Source organism: Pseudovirgaria hyperparasitica (genome assembly GCF_010093815.1).
Source record: "Pseudovirgaria hyperparasitica strain CBS 121739 unplaced genomic scaffold EJ05scaffold_14, whole genome shotgun sequence".
In the NCBI taxonomy this organism is placed as follows: domain Eukaryota; kingdom Fungi; phylum Ascomycota; class Dothideomycetes; order Acrospermales; family Acrospermaceae; genus Pseudovirgaria; species Pseudovirgaria hyperparasitica.
The window spans coordinates 110,592-129,370 of NW_022985562.1; the positions used below are offsets into that span (position 1 = coordinate 110,592).

At 50.9% G+C, this 18,779-nt stretch overlaps 7 protein-coding genes across 7 annotated transcripts; 1 reads left to right on the forward strand and 6 right to left on the reverse strand.

The window, feature by feature from the left end:
* Window positions 1-647: 647 nt before the first annotated feature.
* EJ05DRAFT_118126 (SET domain-containing protein) lies at window positions 648-1,918 on the forward strand. The gene has a single exon (XM_033739044.1). The coding sequence runs from the start codon at window positions 838-840 to the stop codon at window positions 1,471-1,473; it is 636 nt and encodes a 211-aa protein (XP_033597424.1). The 5' UTR covers window positions 648-837; the 3' UTR covers window positions 1,474-1,918.
* A 1,237-nt stretch (window positions 1,919-3,155) lies between these two features.
* On the reverse strand, window positions 3,156-4,726 carry EJ05DRAFT_519686 (uncharacterized protein; the record flags this gene model as incomplete). Its single annotated transcript, XM_033748727.1, has 3 exons — window positions 3,156-3,555; window positions 3,638-4,655; window positions 4,720-4,726. The coding sequence occupies 3 exons, from the start codon at window positions 4,724-4,726 to the stop codon at window positions 3,156-3,158; spliced, it is 1,425 nt and encodes a 474-aa protein (XP_033597425.1).
* A 301-nt stretch (window positions 4,727-5,027) lies between these two features.
* Window positions 5,028-6,506, reverse strand: EJ05DRAFT_540481 (peroxisomal d3,d2-enoyl-CoA isomerase). Its single transcript, XM_033749608.1, has 4 exons — window positions 6,296-6,506; window positions 6,055-6,205; window positions 5,382-5,966; window positions 5,028-5,321 (listed from the first exon to the last, which is right to left on the reverse strand). Exons 1-4 carry the CDS (start codon window positions 6,356-6,358, stop codon window positions 5,293-5,295), a joined length of 828 nt encoding a protein of 275 aa, XP_033597426.1. The 5' UTR covers window positions 6,359-6,506; the 3' UTR covers window positions 5,028-5,292.
* A 414-nt stretch (window positions 6,507-6,920) lies between these two features.
* EJ05DRAFT_118165 (Bax inhibitor family protein) lies at window positions 6,921-8,179 on the reverse strand. Its single transcript, XM_033739046.1, has 2 exons — window positions 7,495-8,179; window positions 6,921-7,445 (listed from the first exon to the last, which is right to left on the reverse strand). The coding sequence occupies exons 1-2, from the start codon at window positions 8,031-8,033 to the stop codon at window positions 6,965-6,967; spliced, it is 1,020 nt and encodes a 339-aa protein (XP_033597427.1). The 5' UTR covers window positions 8,034-8,179; the 3' UTR covers window positions 6,921-6,964.
* Window positions 8,180-8,325: 146 nt separating this feature from the next.
* Window positions 8,326-10,191, reverse strand: EJ05DRAFT_442409 (alcohol oxidase; the record flags this gene model as incomplete). The annotated part of the gene is made up of 3 exons (XM_033742033.1): window positions 8,326-8,531; window positions 8,589-9,195; window positions 9,250-10,191. 3 exons carry the CDS (start codon window positions 10,189-10,191, stop codon window positions 8,326-8,328), a joined length of 1,755 nt encoding a protein of 584 aa, XP_033597428.1.
* Window positions 10,192-11,070: 879 nt separating this feature from the next.
* On the reverse strand, window positions 11,071-13,013 carry EJ05DRAFT_478804 (MFS transporter). The gene is made up of 3 exons (XM_033744532.1): window positions 12,742-13,013; window positions 12,564-12,691; window positions 11,071-12,503 (listed from the first exon to the last, which is right to left on the reverse strand). The coding sequence occupies exons 1-3, from the start codon at window positions 12,864-12,866 to the stop codon at window positions 11,212-11,214; spliced, it is 1,545 nt and encodes a 514-aa protein (XP_033597429.1). The 5' UTR covers window positions 12,867-13,013; the 3' UTR covers window positions 11,071-11,211.
* Window positions 13,014-15,463: 2,450 nt separating this feature from the next.
* EJ05DRAFT_503295 (uncharacterized protein) lies at window positions 15,464-17,563 on the reverse strand (the record flags this gene model as incomplete). Its single annotated transcript, XM_033747399.1, has 1 exon — window positions 15,464-17,563. One exon carries the CDS (start codon window positions 17,561-17,563, stop codon window positions 15,464-15,466), a length of 2,100 nt encoding a protein of 699 aa, XP_033597430.1.
* Window positions 17,564-18,779: the final 1,216 nt, after the last annotated feature.

Consider the following 18,779-nt stretch of genomic DNA (forward strand, 5'->3'; position numbering starts at 1 on the left):
AGGCCTAGTGGCACGCCAAAGTACTCTCACTATACCGAGATATCAAGCAACATTCTAGCTGAGAATAAACATGCTTTACTCAGCATCCCTTTTTTCGAAAACGATGAGCAGACGGATGAAGTGCAGAATGAGTTGACTAAACAGCTACCAGTACTCAACCGCGACAGGGACTCGCGTAACATCTCAAAAGGTCGGGGAATAACATGGTCTCGTTATGCGGAAGATATATTACGAGAGTCGCAGTGTTCTTGGTCCGACGTGCTGCGATATTTTAAAGAGCCAAATCTACTAGAGAGCTTCAGTGATCTACCCACAATGGTGGGTGTGAAAGTCAGAGATCGAAACATCTATGCTCCACCAACTGAATTACACATCGGGGAGATCGACTCGACCTGGGAAGACCTGCTCAATGACAAGGTACCTGAGATGACCAAGCAAAGTCTAGTCACAGCAGCTCTTGTAAGCGCCGCTTTCTGGAAAGAGACAAAATTCAGCTTGTTTGAACTAGCACGCCAATGGTTCATAGACTGGTCAACACGTGAGGACTTAGCGAACAAAAAAGTTCCCAAGGAGGACCTCCTTTGCGAAATCTGCAAGATGTAGGTGATATGATTCAGCTACTGAAAGTTGACTAACTCGTGCACGTCAAGACATGACTGCCCATATCACGGCGTTTACGAAGACGGCGATATCCTCGACAACAAACTAGACTGCGATGAGGAGATCTTGCTCAAACCTGGACAGCACAACCAGCGATTCAGATTCACGGCTCTTAAGAAGCCCCCTCTAGAGCAAGGAGTCCCGGCATTGAGCTCACGTGGCTGGGCAGTTCGCTGGATGGAACAGGGTACTGGACGGCCGAAGCCGAAGATGGGAAATGCACACGAACCCCAGCAGACGCAGATATTCAGACCCTGTGACCATGATGGGCCGTGTGAGACTGCGGCGGAGTGCTCGTGTTTCGAGTTGAAGATTCCTTGCGAGAAGACTTGCGGATGCAACGCGCAGTGTCTACGCCGGTTCCCTGGGTGCGACTGTAAACGCGAAGGAAGGCCCTGCTTGCACGTCGACATCGCCACTCAGCGCCGCACAGTCTGCCTGTGTCTACAATTGAATCGTGAGTGTGATCCTGACACATGCGGAAGCTGTGGTGTTCGAGAAGTCTTGGACCCAGTCAACCGTCATTGCGAGCTTCCACCACCGGTATGTGGGAATTGTGCTATTCAGCGACGTATGCGGAAGCACACGTTAATAGGGAACTCGGATGTCGAAGGATTTGGTCTCTTTGCTGTTGAGGAGATCAAGAAGGATGAGCTCATCGGAGAATACACCGGAGAACTGATAACCATTGACGAATTTGACAGACGGTTCCAGGTCACCGTCCACAGAAATTATTCCTACGGTTTCGAACTACATAGAGGTGTGTTTCACGATTCTCCTGATCTGCTCTCGCTCCTAACACCGCTGTACTAGACATAGTCATCGACAGCACCCGCGCCGGTAACAAAATGCGCTTCATCAACAGCGCCCAGTGGGACGACACCGACAAACCCAAGCACAAACACAAAGCCACCGCCAAACGCACCGCAAACTGTTACCCCAGAATCAAAGCCTGCAACACCGTCTGCCGCATCGGCATCTACGCGGCCCGCCCCATACACGTCCACGAAGAGCTGCTCTACAACTACGGCGGCAAATTCCACGGCGCCACGCCGTCCAAAACCGTCTCTTCGGCCACGAAACGTGCCCGCTCCACCACTTCGAGCAGTGTCAACGACGACGACGACGATGATGATGATGATGATGAAGATGGTGATGATGGCGATAGCAACGAAAATGGCAACTTGAATACCACCACAGCAAACCCCCAAAAAGTACGAGCCTACAAAACCGTACCCCCAACGCACTACGACAACCCATCGGCGCCCTCGTCATCGTCATCATCCGAGTATCACGCGACCACCGAGGCCGAGTCACAAGCCACGGGCGATCACGGAGGGAGCGCGAGGGGTGAGGGTCGGAGAGCGCAGGGAAGATCGCGGGCACGAGCGAGGGCAGGAGCCAGTGGGACGGGTGCAAGATAATGATCCCCTGTCATAGCATCATAAATCAACAACAACAAAAACAACAATAGCTACAAGGACATTGACTACGACAGCGTCGCAAGAGCCCCAAAGAAAATTCCTATGTCAGTGCTCCAGCCAATGAGTACGTGATACCGATCCTACCAACAACAATCAAGACCGTAGCCCAAAGTGCCTACATGTATAGCTACTATATTGTGACCAACTCGTGACATAAGTCAAAGTAGACTAGGTATGGAAGTTCGTATTTGACCATGCTCGTTCGTATTTGACCATGCTCATGCTCTTCCTCGCACTTTGAAACCTGGCCGAACTTGATGAACAAGAAGCCAAAAATGGCAATACAAGGAAAACTGGCGAAGTTTTCGATCAGTGCGAATGAAGACTGTATATATATATATGTGTGTGTGTATGTGCATAAAGTAGCGAATCAATACACTCCATCTTGATACAGTATCACATATCCAGTGAAAGAGAAAAGAGGTTATAAACCGTATAGCCGTATGATTATAACGTCCAAGCAAATAGTACATGCTTAGCAGATCAAGGACGCATAAATAGCCCTGGATATACACACACGATCCAGACAACCATACTAATACCCCTAATATCCAACACGTATATATATATATAACTCATGCGTTCATTCATGCATCGCTTTCCATGCCACCGACTCGCTCATTTGACATTCAATCTTGAGTTGATATGTGAATCGTTATATATATATATGCAGAGGTATATACTTCCATACCATAGTCTTCATGTCAAGCTCATGGCTCAAAGCTCAAGTCTAGCTGGTCTAGCTACCTATCTAGTCGGATACTTCATTACTCTAATACCTCTTACAACTCTCATGAGTAAATGAAATAATACTAATAGGATAAGGGACGTGCGTGCGACCCGATACATACATACTTACCACATCATGAGAAGCTCTCACGTCCACACGCCATATGACCATCATCCTAATCTACTTTTCGATCTACTCTTATCTACCTATCCATACCATCCTCTCCATCCCATTCACAAACCCAACACCCCCTCCCAGTCGTCATCGTGACTTATATCAGACTACCACCCAACCCCTCCAACCAACGCCCCGAAACCCTCAAAGTGCGCCTTCGAAATCCACGGACAACACCTGCTCCACAACTGAATTACACTCCTTCTATTTCTATCCTCTATATTGCTGTTATCTGAACCATAAAGCATTCCTATGACACGACTCAGACTCGCGAGCGTCGAAGTTGGTTCATCAGATTCTGCTCCAGCAGAGGAGGACGAGGAGAGCATATCTCTGCGCGCATCGGCGTGAGCGAGCCAAAGCCAGACGAGGAGGATGTCGTCATAGTGTATGTCAGAGAGGTTTGCGGCGGCATGGAGGATGAGGGCCGCGGCGTGCTTGATGGCGGTGTTTCTGGTGGGCATGGTTGTGGATGCATCGTTTACGATTTCGGAAATGACATGTGCACTGTGTATATCATTAGCTCATGTACCACACATGAATCGTGACAGGACAAGTGATTCCATGGAAGACAAAGACAGGTACGTACAAGTCCTCGGCGCAACAACTCGTCTTCACACACTCACCCGCCGAGACAGGAGCGCCGTGTCTGGCTATCCACCCATTCTCAGGCATGCCCCACGGAGGACAATATGTGTCCCAGTGGATATACCGCGAGATGACATGTATCTTAGCCAGGAACCCTGCGCTGCTAGCCAGGGCAATAAGCGAGTTGATCGCAGAGCACATATGGCGTTTGAGAAGAAGTCTCGGCACGCGCGCACGCAGATAGCAGCACGTTTTGCCCATGCCGATCATCTCGCGAGGGCTGAAGTCCCATTTGATTAGTCGGATGTGCAGGCGGCGAATATGGGGCAGGAAGGTGGCGAACAGCTCGATGGTTTCGAGGAGATGCTGGGCGAACCAGCCGGGGAGATTGGTCTGGGATTCATGCACTTCGATGGTTATATCGCGTAGGAGATTGTAGTTTCGGGCGCCTATGGAGTGTTGGATGGAGGAGAAGGCGGCGCCGGGGTCGGGTTTTGGGGGCATGGTTGATTTGAGTTCAGGAGGATAGGTCATGTGCCATTTGGTGCGTGTGTAGAGACTGAAGGTACCAATGGCTTTGAAGCGCTTGCAGACCCGTAGGAGTTGTATATTGGGAATGGGACGCGGGGGGTCTATATGGTGTTTATCGTCGAAAGGCAGGTCTGTCTTGAGGATGATCTCCGGAGGAGCATCGAGAGCGTTCGTGAGGATTATGTCGAGGATCTCATCTGGCAGATCTAGGATGCGGAAAGGAGGGACTATGCGGATACCTAGCTCTGGGTGTAGAGTAGTGGAGAGCGGAGACCATGGGTGAGCCATCCAGAACTGTCCGTCGAGAACCCACTGCCATCTTGTCTTTGTCTGGAATCTCGTGGTAACATTGTTCTCGGTGGACTCATTCTTGGTGTTGATCCTTTCAAGCTGTAGTTTCGACTCCTTGGCCAGCCAGGTAGATGCCTTCTCCCATCCATATCTATACCTGCTTGATCTGTTCATGATGAGAAGCGGATGGTGCGAGTCTGCATTTTGTGTATGTAGCTTGACGTCTATGTAAAAGTGGCGCGTCTTGTCGTAGGGCCATACTAGACATCGTATGGGGTAACCCAATCCATATTCCTGCCAGTCGCAGATATATATGCTCGCCTGGAAAAGATTCCGACGGCAAACCTGATCGAAGCTGCGCTGTAAATATCTATGGAATGTTTCGTAGTCCATGGCAGACAGAAGCTAGAAGTCGTGGGAAGACAGACTGTATCAAGAAGACTGGGCAAGGTGTAGATAGTGAAACTGATGCTGAGTCCTGGGTCCTGCTGATTATGTGAGGACTGGAAAGAATGTGCATGAAAAGAGCCATGCATCAGGTACTGGATGCAATAATGAAAGGAAATTGCGCATCGTGAAGTGTAGATGCCTAACTTCGTGCGCTCATGTTAGTTCTCAGGAAGGAGGCGCACGACGTAGTGACTGTGTGAAAAATTTAGAGGCATAATCAATGTCCTTACCCCTTCCCCCATATACTCTCTCGTCACAGTGCAAATCATGTCCAATTCACACCAGGAAAGTCTTGACGGGGAAATCGTAGAAATTCATTCTTGAATTGTATCCTGACATCCAGACATACAGACATCAGACATCATACATCCAAGCACGACGAATCTACAGCTTAGACCGGCTTTTCGACTTTGCTGCAACACGGTTAGCGACTCATATGCAACGATGACTGTACGCCCACGACAATGACTCACCCGCCAATTCCTGCATTTTCGCACCCATCCTCTCAATCGGCACCCCCTCCACAAACCTCTCCGCCAAGGCATCCACACTCGAATACACCGCCGCCATCCTCTCCAACTTCCGCCCCTCATTCTGCAATCTCTTCATCTCCACCATGCTCTTCCCATCATTCCCCACCAACTGCCTCTCCAAGAACCCAACCACATCCTCATGAAAGCTCGCCGCAGGGAACAGCTGATTCACCAGCCCCACCTCCCGCAACTCCTCCACCGTCACCTTGCGCCCAAACATGAGCATCTCGTTGGCCCGGTGCACGCCCATGTGCTGCGCAAACGCCAGCGCCGACCCGTTCTCCGGCACCAGGCCGAGCGCCGAAAACGTCACGTTGAGCCACGCGCCCTCGGCTGCGAAGAATAGGTCCGAGCTGCCCTGGAACCATGCCGCGCCAGCCCCGACGGCGTTGCCGTTTAGCGCCAGGACTGTCACTTTGCTGTGGTCGATGATGGACCGGACGAGCTCGACTCCAGGCAGGAAGCGGCGTAGCCAGTACAGCTTCTTCTGGCCTTCGTTTTGCACGTCCTCGACCGAGGCGATGGCTGGCGGCGTTAATCAGCGCGGCTGCGTGAGGTGCTCAGGGGTTACATATATATATCGAGCACGCAGATAGAAAGGGACAGAACTTACTTTTCACATCTGCACCGGCAGAGAAGAATCGGCCTTCGCCGGTGAGCACGGTGAAGACGGTGTCGGGGTGCTTGTCGAGGATCCGAAAGGCATCGATGGCCTCCTCGACCATGCTCCCGCCAAACGAATTGAGGTGCTTCGGACGATTGAACTGGGGGAATTTGGTTAGATCTGGGTAATCATAATAACAATACTTGTCACATTATCCAACAATGCCCAGGAAAGAAAGCTATTAATTTACTTTGATAATCCCAATCTTCCCGCGGATCTCAAACGTAATGTCTTTGTAAGGCGGGCCCGCCATTGTAGAATGCTGTCAATGGTTTCGCGAGATCCAAGCTCTTTGTGATAAGAAATCTAATGGAATTGGAAACAGCTTTAGTGATAATCCAGCGTTTGATAGGGCGTTGTAAAATTTATTTATTGATGGCCTTGTGAGATGTTTCTGGGGTATCAATTAATTAAGCTGCAAGGAGACCAGACAGACTTACCCGGAACGCGTACTTTTTACCTCGGCCTAGGACTCCGCACCCATGCCACGGATCCATTCGCAGGTGTCGATTAGTAATAACAACATTGAGGCCGAACGTTCGGAATTCATGCTATTTATATGATGCTGCTGCTGCTGCTAAAGGATTATGTTTTGACAATAGTCTAGACTCAGCGACGCAGTTGTCACAATTCCCATGCCAGACTAGTACAAGTTTAACAGCAGGTATTAACGTTCACGCGCATCCATGTTTTGCAAAGTCATTGATATACGTGGTACTTTATTTTACAAGTCACACAGAGAGGAGAGAGCAGGACTCATGTCATGCCTGATAACGCCAATGTCCATTGAATCACAATGCACCACCTAGTTTGCTTGTACACTCGCTAATTCCCAATCTTCACGTAGCTATTTGTTCATCTATTTCCTCCTCTGGCTCATCCCTAGAATCTGGACCATGCGGATGAAGATGTTGATAAAGTCGAGCTCAAGGCTGATGCTCTCCTTGACTGGATCTCTGGGCACCATACCCTGCTCTGCAAGACGAGCGTGGTGCAACACCTTCTGCACGTCATACAGAGTGAAGCCACCAAAGACAGCTAGTCCGCCGTACAACCAGATATTCTCAGTCCACATCAGGGTACGGGCAGCAGTGGCGGGAACAACGAGAGGGGCAAGACCGGAAAGAGCGACAATTGCCACGCCCGCGAGAAGAGGTCCACCAAGGTAAAGGTACTTTTCTTGCTTAGCAGTGGCGCCAACGAAAGCAATACTACCCATCATTCCAACAGTATAGAGACCAGCGCGAGCGAGGAGGGCGGGCGACATAAACAAGAGCGGAGAAAGGAGAGCTGCTTGAACGACGTTGAAGCCGGCCCACAGTGCATATTTCTGAACATAGCTATGACGTGTTAGTTTGCGAATGCATGGAAGATTATGCTTAGACTTACTTGTCGGGACTAGTAGCCATACAGCCATACATCGTGCCAATGGAACCAACAAGGCCCAATCCCATAACGAGCCAGGGGTTGGCAGACATAAGTCGGTAGCTCCACGCACTGCGGTGAAGAGCGCTCGCGGCGACACCGATTATGCCGAGACCAAGACCGGTGTGCATGAACGTCTCATTCAGGTAGCTGCGCTCATAATGAGGCATACCGCCATCTTCTCTTGTTTCGCGGTTGAAGACCAGGTTGATAGCCAGAAGAGTTCCGCCGAAGATGCCTGCGCCGTAGAGTAGCCTTTGCTTCATGTCGCCAGATGCTTGAAGGGAAGGGATGCCTTGGGTCTGGTAGCTTCTTCGAAACGTTTGACGGAATACATTCTGCGACTTTGACACGGATGGGATGGTGCGGATTTGCGAGAGGATCGGTTGCGACTTTGCGAGTGGTAGGTTGTGAAGGTAGCGAAACGAGTTTGTTGTGGCCTTTGACGGCGCCTGTTTGAGGGCAGTCGTAATGGCAAACGGACGCTTCAGCATGAACGCCATCGTTCTTTGATGATCGAAGTCGAAAGTGCAGGTGGCACGACGATGACAAGAAGACGGAGGAGAGGCGGCGAGAGGAGGGAGGATATAATGACGTTCTGTGGCTTTAGCTCCATCCCGGGAACATTCTGGCACATTTTGCCGCCCGCCAAGACTTTCTCCTTCACCTCAGCCTTCATCCCTTACTTCCGTGTCTAATGTCCGTGAGTCAGGCCATTATAATGACGATTTCGCTCTTCAAAGATAGATATAGTGTATGCCTCTTATGTACATCTATCTCTGAGATTTTCCCTCTCTATCTCGCATCCGCCTTGATCAAATCCGCAGCCTTCTCAGCAATAGCGTAAGTGGCCATCTGGGTATGTCCATTATTCACAATTGGCATCACACTAGCATCGGCAACACGTAGCCCGTCAATACCACGCACGCGTAGTTTCTCATCAAGCACCGCCATCGGATCATCAGACTTGCCCATCTTGCACGTGCCAGAAGCATGGTAGCCTGCAGCGGAAGCATTTCAGTATCTAGCCCGAGCATAACAGGATAGAATAGACTTACAGGTCGTGGCACTGTTCTTGACGTGCGGGATCCAGTCTTCTCGTGTTTTGTGTGTATGGTGCTTCAACCCTGGAGGCCAACTGCCTTTGACGATGTTCTTGGTGCCGACACCCTCCATCACGATTTCGTTCGAATACCGACACGCTTCGGCCAGGACTTGTAGGTCGAGTTCGTGGTCGAGGTAGTTATGATCGACCAGAGGGTTCTTCAGCGGGTCGGAGCTCGCAAGCCTGACCGATCCGCGAGAGTTGGAGTTGAAGAGCAATGTGCACATGGCGAAGGTATGGCTGCCATCGATTGGGTAGCTGTCAAACTGCTTGGGACCGCCATACAGCTCGGTATTCCACATCTCTATGTTTGGCTGGTTCGGTGCTAGGCCCATAGGGTCACGTCCAGGCTTTCTCGGTGCGTTCTTCCATGCTTCACAATCCTCGAGTCGGTCATCGAGGCGGGCGAAGCAGAAGGCACCGAAGGGAAATACACTCAGGAAGCCAGACTTTGTATCGCCATATTGCTTCCTGAGCTTAGCCAGGCCTTGAGGATCGTGGAAGACTTGAGAGTCGTACGTAAGCCCCGGTTCGGTGACTTGGTAGAACTGAAAGGTCAACTGGAGCGGAGGTTAGCCACAAGAAGAGTGGGTGAATGACACAAGACCGCTCACGATATGATCCATGAGGTTCCTCCCAACACCTGGTAGATCTGCGACACACTCGATGCCTAGCTTCTCAAGCTCATCTTTCGCGCCGATGCCCGATCGCAACAGGATAGCAGGCGAGCAATACGCACCAGCACTGACGATGACCTCTTTCGACGCACCCACTCTCGACCTTGTGCCATTCTCAGCTACAAGATCCACGGCAGTCGCCCTCAAACCATCCCCCTGGCTCTCCACAACAATCTTATCGACAGTAACATCCGTCATGATGGTGATATTCTCCCTCTTAAACCCCTTAGTCACAAAATCAGCCGCCGTCGTCCTCACACCCCGATGTATCGTCCTAGGCACATGCCCACACCCATGCGCCGTCTCCCCAGTCGAAAACATATCCTCACAAAGCGGCAACCCCTTCTCAACCATACTCTCCATCACCCGCTCACTAATCGGCGCCAGCTCATGCGACGCAACATGCAGCGGTCCCTCAGTTCCATGAACCCCCGCAGCCCCCTTCAACCGCGCACTCGGATGAAATGTCTCCGCCTTCTTCATATATCCAAACACATCCTCCCCGCCCCAGCCCTCCAGCCCCCAGTCATCATAGTCCTGCCGCGTGCCCCGGATACACAACGTGCCATTCACCCCAGACGAGCCGCCCAGGAACCGCCCGCGCGAGCACTTGACCCGTCGTCCATTCGCGCCTGCCATCGGCTCTGTGACGATGTTCCAGTCCGTCTTATTATTGTCGAAGTTGCCCATCCAGTCGCCCGGCATGTGCATTGTGGCCAGGTCCTTGCTGTCTGGCCCAGCTTCGATGAGGAGGATTCGTGTCGTTGTGGTTTCGGCCAGGCGTCCGGCGATCACGCAGCCGGCTGTGCCGCCGCCGCATACTATGTAGTCGTATGTGTTCGTGACGACGGGCGTATCGATGATGCGTGCGGGTGCCATGGGTGGTTATGATGATGGTGGTGCTTATTTGCGGTCGTGTGGGTTTAGGTGTAGGTGTGTATGTGTGTGTGCGTGTGCGTGTGCGTGTAATTATACGTGCAGATGGGATGTCACCGCATATAATAACGATTTATACCTCCTCCAGATCACACCTACTTGCCCTATCAGCACAGCACAGCATCACACAACATAGCACACAACACTACAAAACTCTCCTCTCACTCTCATCCTCTCAGCACATTAACCCCACAAAATACATCATCCATACACAGCCTGCCCGAAGCCAAGCAAGCCGACCTAATCATGATCAGCAGTTAGCTAAGGTAATCATTAGGCATCATCCCTGCCCGCCTCACGTGTACCCGCCCCCTCCATCGGCCTAACCTCCTTCTGCCTAGCGCCACTCCCACCACTTTCCAATTCACGTGCCACACAGCAGCCCAGACCCACAAACAACCCGCTCGTCGCTGCCGTCTTTTAGGGGGCGTTTCGTGTGTTTTGCGGGGTAAATTAGTGCCCGTCGTCTTTGCCAGTCCCGTCTCCAGTCGTCCCGCGTGGTGCGGGCTGTGGAGCGCTCATTTATCACTAGGCTCACTACGAAAATCTACAGCACGTTTGAGACGTATTTACTTATTAGTCATGTATATTCATCGAGATATAGGGCTGGTAGCGTGAGAGAGAGGGCGGGTGTATATTCAGATATACACGTGCACATATGTATATACATATGGCTTGACGAATGATGCATAGGTGGACGAATAAGATATACCGACTCGCCCAGACACAAGCTTACATACATGCGTAGCATACATGCATGCATTAACCACTCAGAGTGTGAGGTTGCACGGATCGCTGTTGGACACAAACACATGTATTCATGTACTGATGTATCGAAGACATGCATAGCGCGTTATATACAGACCGCAAGCCCTTACACAGTCAAAAGAACAAAAATATACAGACATCTCATCGTGACCCCGTGCAATGACTCTTTATAAAAGGTATGACCCCGTCCTCAAACTACGGCTTCCACCTGAAACCTGGGTGCTTCCAGTCCAGATCCTGCACCTTGCGCTGATCCAGTTCGGCCAGTTCGGCCTCGACATTACGCCGCCCGCGCCTCTTGTTATCGCTCTTCATCCACCACAGCAGCGCACAGCTCAGAAGCAATATGGTGCTGCTGGTCGCGAGATTGAGACCGTTACCGATATGGTAGTCGGGGCCGTCGAACGGCAGGAAGGACCACGTCGACACTAAGCCTCCGACATTTCCCATCATGACGTTAAGGCCAATAGCTGAGGAACGCGCCGTGTCGGACACGACATTTGCCGACACCTGGGCGTTGCACAGCGCGCCAAAGGAGAATGCGCCAGACGCAATGATAAACGTAGCGCCGTAGCGCGTTTGGGCGTCTGTGGAGGCAAGAAACATGATGTAGCCGATCATGACGAGGGGCGAGGATATGATGAAGAAGATAATTCTCCGATCATAGCGCCACGACAGGAACGGGAAAAGGAGGGTGAAGAATGCGCCGACAACGTAGGGCGGCACGGTGCGCAGTTGCTGGTAGATGACGGTGTTTTTGGGGTATATGGTGCGCACAATCGTAGGCGCGAAGAAGGCCAAACCCTGCACCGTAATGTTGTTGAGCAGGAAGATCAAGCTGGTGCCGATGCTGACAGGAGAGAAGATACCGCGAAGCGTCTTGGCCGTGTCGATGCGGTCGAGCACTTCGGTAATGCCGACGCGCTCGCTCTTGACGCGGGCGATGGCCAGGTCCTTTTCTGCCCGTGAAAGCCAGCGTGCGGTTTCAGGCCGGTCAGTCAGGGTAAAAAATGAGATGACAGAGAGGCAGATGGTGATGATGCCCTCAATTGCGAAGATCATGCGCCATTCGCGTAGACCCGCGAACGACTCAAGCTTGAGAATGCCAGACGCCAGAAGGCCACCGAACGCGCCGGCTAGGGGTGCCATGACGATATATAGCGACAGGCGAAACGCAAGCTCTGAACGGCGGTACCATCTCGATAAATAGTAGGCAATACCAGGCAGCATGCCAGCCTCGAAAATACCAAGCAGAAAGCGCACACCGCAGGCAGCAGACAGGTTTGTAACCCATGCGGTGCCGAGAGAGGCGATTCCGAAGCCCAGCGAGATAGCGGGAATATACCAGCCGGGGCCGACCCATTTGCACATCATGTTGGAGGGGATCTCGAAGACGATGTAGGAGACGTAGAAGACACTGAGGAGTTGGTTGTAGTCATAGCCCTTGAGCTTAAGGTCTCTCTCGAGGCCTGCGAGACGAGCATTTCCTGGAAGTGGTCAGCTTGTCGGCTTTTTGAAGGATTGACTGGGCTTGTGAAGTCACATACCGACATTGGCGCGGTCGATGAAGCAGAAGAGGTAGAGGAGGGCGACGGTGGGAACGATGTAGAGGTCAATCTTCCAGCGCAGACGAGCCTCAGCATCCTTGTCAAAGACAATCAACGCGTTTCCGTGGCTAGAGAGTGTTAGGAAGACAGGCGTGTGAAGGAGTAGAGGATGGCATGCCTGTCAGTGGCGGCATGGCCTTTCGCAGCAGCATCGTGCAAGTTCTCAACATGGTTGTCTGTAGGATTGAGGTCGGACTCGGAGGGATGGACAGCGACGTCTTTTTCGGGGTAGAATTCGGGCATAGCGGGAACAGCGATGGATGGTTGGCTCAAAGGTGGACGGAAGAATCCACCACTTGCGAGAGGGCGACGGACGGATATTTGTGTCCTGGAGACAGACGGGAAGAGAGGCCGAATTGAAAATGAACGTCAACGTCGAAACACGCTGAGGTCTTGGAGGAGCTGTTGACGACGGCATCTCGGAACGGCAGCTGGGGAGGTCCAGACAGGCCAGACCCCAGGCCCCAGGCATCCAGGTATGGTCAGTATTGATTGATAGAACTAATTCAGCAATATTCTTCTCATCCGAGCATCTCCACACTACAGTAATGACTTAATTCCTCTCGCACTGAACTGCCGCGTCTCGTCTTTGTCTTGGGCTTCGTGTCACTTGTCGCTCCTCATCTTCATCGGGCTGGCGATCAACCCTGACACGTCTATAAGCCACAAGGAGAGCACGCGGTTCAATCTGGAGTCTAGACTCTCGCTCGAGGTGATTCTATCACATAGCATTATCAATATCGCTGCTGTCGTTACTATTACATGCTGATGCTCGCACGACTCATGCATCATGGCTACCCCAGATACTCCACTCTCCACACTCCCAACTCTCCACTGGTTCGTCTTCATCGCATGATCCCCACAGCCGCTAGCCGAGTTAGACAACAATGAATGGTAATACAACAGATACGCCCGGCGGCGAGTGTTGTGACTGGGTGGTGCCCAAACACGGCGTGCAGCAGCCAAGCCATGGAGATGCATGGGTCTTCCTATGCATGCACACACACATATACACAGACATATACACACACATACATGATACATAGACATAGTACCAAATGTTTCATGTCTTCCAGCTTCCATCAGTCCCACCGTCGCCCCGACTAGAGAATCGTTCTGACAACAGGCCATCAGCTTGATAGATGCCCATTGCCTCATCTCCCCACTCCGCATCAACATGACCAGCTAGATTACGCGTCACGTATCCATGCATGCAAGGCCAAGGACCCCTACAGTTTCACCTCCGTCTTGATTCTGTTCCTTATCGCCTTTCCGAATTACTGTTCATCTTCAAATCACGTGATATCTTCTCCTCACATCCATATCACGTGCCTATCCCGTCGGCGGCTTGGCGCTACTGTATTTGTCAGCCCTCTACGGACTTACTCACTGCCATGTTTCGTATTAACGCACGACCCAACTCCTCGACCACCGCTCAACCCTCCATCCCGAATCAAGTTTCAACGGCATGGCCGTGAGTGGGCCTCGTAATGTCACGTCTACTACGCGCGTTTCGGGGTATAGAAGGGAGTAGAAGTGTATTTTAGCCTTCTGGCTATGCCTGGACTCGCTCTCTTCTCTCGTGTAAATCATTTTGTCCAGTCAAGCTAAGGTCATAATCTAGTCGTCTGGCTTATGAGAATCTCATTACTATGTACTAGCTATAGCTAGATCTACTCTTAATTTCTAGATAATACCTCTTCTTTCGTATTTACTATACTTATAGTAAAGTCTCGAACTTGGTGTAATCATCCTTTTGTCTTCTGCTTATAGCTAGATCTACTTCTATACTCTGGGTCCACTCTCTTATATTAGGATCGACTACGAAACAAGTCAAGACTTGAGCTAGCTGCCTCTTCAGGTGATGCACAATCGCCTAGATTAGGCAGTTCTAGAGCCGGGCATTAGTTTTCGCCATTGTCCACGTACGCCTTCTTCTTTCTCAGTACGTAATAGATAAACTATCATACCTAAGCTTCTCTGTAAAACTTTCCACAGAGATAAGCATAGTCATTTTGTCGTTGCGAAATGTTCCGAGTGGTTTGTTTAACCGCCCAGCAGGTCCAACCAGCAAAAGTTAAGTTTCAGTCTTGCGGACGAGAGTGTTGCATCGAATGAAAAGTCAAGAGTCAGCAAATGCTTGTACTTATCGAGAGAACCTTTGTATATCAGTCACGCTGCGCCTTCCTTTAGCCTAGCCACTCGAACAGGACGGTTCGCTTCAAGCTCGTCAGAATGGGCCGTAAAAACTAGAGAGTCTGGTAACTTCCCAATCAGTATAACCTCGTTAATGACTTCTAGCTATATCTTCAACTGCTTCTCTACTCTAGCTGAATACTCTTGCTCTATATCTACTGCTACTAAATACGCAATATTAAAGCTAAGTATAACTCTCTTAATGTCTACTAGCTGTATTTTAAATCTACTCTTATACTTAGCTAGGTTCTGATGCATTATATTTAGTATAGTAATAATATATCCTATAGTCTACTATAACTCCAGTAGTCTATACTATCTATCAGACTCAATATGTAGAGACCTAAGAGAATAACACTAAGCTTATGGACCTCAAGAGAAAGACAAGAGTATTATCAGCTGTAATATAGTTCAATTTCTACTTTCAACTATCTTTCCAAAGAAACCCAAGATACTAAAAAATACAAACATGCGTCAATCAATGCGCAATTCATGTAGCCCGCGCCCATAGATCCCGCGCTAGCTATCCAAGTCACACGCTTCAGATCGTGTCAATGGAACTGTATCTAAACCAAGGCCCTGCTGTTCCATGCAAAATTCCCTTATTTCATTGACCCCTAGCCCCTTGCCCCTGACCCCCTCCCCTACTCGCCATAAAAGCGCTCAAACACCTCTTCACCAAAGCCATCAGTATCATCAGCCTGTGGCAACTCGTACTGGTCCATAGTGCCATCTCCTCCAAATCCAAACCGGCTCTCGGAGCCCGCGCCGCCAGGCATGTTGTTGCCGAACGTCTGATCGGCGTACGACCACGTCTGCGGAATGTCATCGTGGATACCGCCGTCGCTGCTACTGTTATTGTTGTTGTTATTGCCACTGCTGCTGCTATTGTTGTTATTGAATCCATATGCCGGATTTGCAACGATCGGGAAGCCCGTGTAGGGCGCGGTGCTGTGGCCCGTCTGGGTCTGGGTCTGGGTCTGGGTCTGGGTCTGGCGCAGGTTGTGCGCTGGGTGCGAGCGGAGTGCCGTCGAGGGGCCTGCGGGGATGTTGAAGGGCGGAGGCGAAGATGTGGCGGTGAGGTCGCTTTGGTGCTGCTTCGGCTGGCGCTGCTGCTCTTGTTGCTGCTGCATCTGCGAGCGACGACGGGTGACAGGGCCGGTTAGTGTGTCGGTGGTTCTGCGTGTACGCTTCGACGGCAGGGGTGGCTTGAATTCGCCCTCCGAGTCGAGCTCCGGGTCGTGGCCGAAGGAGTCGTCATCGTCGTCGTCGAGCGCAGACGCGGTTTCACCACGGGAACGACGCGAGGGCTTGCGTTTCTTGATGCCCGTCATGTCGCTCAGCGCGGCTTTTTCGGCAGCGGTGAGGGCCTGGAATTTCTTTGTGCTGAGCATCTTGAGACGTTCACTTTTGGTCTCGTTGTTGGTGACGTTTTGAAGGTTTCGTCGGAGCTGCTTCTTGGGGCCCTGGATCAGGTTGACGATGTTCTCGTTGCCCATGGCGCGCTGGCACAGGCTCTTGAACTGGCGGAGGTTCTTGCAGATGGAGGCAATACGTGCGGTAAAGGACAGATCGCGGTCGGTCAGGGTGGACGAGTTGGCGTTGGGGTGTAGGTAGGCCACGGCGCCGTATGTGTGCAGGCGGACCGTGTCTTCAACGATGCGCCAGGCGCCTGCTTCGACGTCTTGCTGAGGGTACTTGCCCTCCGTAAAACGTGGGATCAACTGGGTTTTGGCGTCTGGGCGATCTTTGATCTCGCTGATGTCGACAATGGCGGTGGCCACGAGCTTGACGTATTGTAGTTTCTCGGCGTCAGTACGGGGCACAGAGGGATCCGGCTCGAGAGTCCAGGCTGGACGATTGCGCCAGGCGTGAGCGGCAGCATAGTTTTGAAAGTAGCCTTGCCATTCGCCAAATGTGCCAGGAATTTGGGAGACTGGAGGAGCCGGTTTGGAGAGCAGATCATTGTCATTTGGGTACTTGATGGTGATAGCAGGAGTAGCAATCCTGGAGTCTGATTGGGGGCTTTCCGGAACGGGATAGGAGGCGGCGTGGAGCTGCTGCGATGGGTTCGAACTAGGTCTCTGACGTGGATTGGAATATACTCGAGCCTGGGTAACCTGTGGAGATTCACTCTGTGGGGTACCAGTAAGGCCTGGCGCTTGCTGGTAAGTTTTAGACTGGGATTGGGAACTTATATTTCCGTGATTCGGGGTCTGCTTCGCACTCCTTGGTGCTTGGGTATAGATATCAGGTCTCTTCGCGCGGATGAAACTAGGAGGAGACTCATTTTCGTCCCCAAATGAAGCATTGAGGGATCTGGTCAAGTTGGTTCGCTGATCACCAACCCGATGGGTGTCCATGAGGCTCTGGGTCGCCTGACTCGGAAATCTCTGAGCAACTGGATTCGTATAACCGAATGTCTGACTGGGAAGGCCGTAAGGAGTCTGATTCGGAAAGCCGTAGAGGGACGGATTTGGAACGCCGTGAGGAGTCTGATTTGTGAACCCTTGGCTAGCTTGAGAAAAACGGAGAGGATTCTGGTTTTGTATGCCCCTAGGAGGTTGCAAGAAACGACTGTTGGTTTGATTGCTTGTTGTGAAACCATCCGAGTTAGAGATATACTGGCTAAAGGCATTATTGTCTCCGTCCAAACCCTCATTTGTGAGTTCCTGTAGTTCGTGTAGATTAAACGGAGGAGCATTTCCGTTGTGCGTAGACTGGTGGTTCTCCTGACCAGCCATATCGGACAGATCTTCTGTGAATAGGTGTTCTCTTCGGTATGGGGCGTGGTTCCTGTTCTGGACTTCGTCGCTCAGATGTTTCGGGTGATACTGTACTCGTCTAGTGATGAAGATCTGTCAATATCGTGTGAACGAGGAGTGTATTTGTACTTACGGGTCGGGCGTCACTCTCTTCGCTCTTGTAAACTCTGTTCTGGTTCAAAGCTTATCCGACCCAGATGTGTTGTCGTTTAGGGGGAAACAGAGTTGCAAAAGCTGTGAAACTGCTCTATATCGTGATGTTTGTCGTGATGTTTGCTTTGCTTGACCTCAATGCTTGTCAACTTCAAGATGAAATGTCCATTCAGGGGTCAGCACAGAGTAAAGGGTGAAAGATCTCTGATCGTGAAAGGCAGAAGGCTTCTCCAGAACAAAGTCAAGATGGTGAAGAAAGGAAGAAGGAAGAAGAAGAGAAAAGGGAGATATAGTGGGACTATATGCACCTGAGGACGGCAAAGTTGTGGACAGTATTTCTGTTCTGTTCCACGTGCTAAGCGATGTCGTGACTGTCCTAAGCCTCAGTTTTGACGGTACTAGTACCGAGAAATATCGTCCGGCGAGCCAGGTAGTGGCAATTGAAACACTCTATTTACAGTGTGTCTTTGTTGATACCCTTCTATAGGCCCGACGAACAGGGGTTGCCTTGTGACCAAATCACGATACTACCGACTCATCGTACGTATTAGGCACAGTGTTGTAGGTTCTATATCATCTCGTAAGGCTTAGCAAGGCATATACAGAGGTAGTCTATCACTTAGACGGCTCGGCAAGCAGCTGCCTCCGTCAGTATTGTGTGATCAGCCGAACACTGTCGTACTCGGCCGCCACCAACACGACAATACGATACTGTCTATTCGTACCTGACGTGTCTGATTGTACCTGGATATGACATCAAATCAAATGTCTCCTGGCAGACCTTATCGATCCCTACATAGGGTAATTCCATGTCTATGCCAGTAGGCACGTCTTAATGGCAATGGGAAGAAGAACCGACCGTTTTGATAATCTCAGGGGCATTTGACTGCTCCATGAAATGATTCAATACTTACCGGCAAAGTAGATACTTGGCTTAATGCAGATGTATCCTACTATTGAGGCATTCCGGACTAAGTACTATCAAATCTCGACGGCTGTTCAAGACCAGGACATTTACAGAATGCCGAAAATATATAAAAAT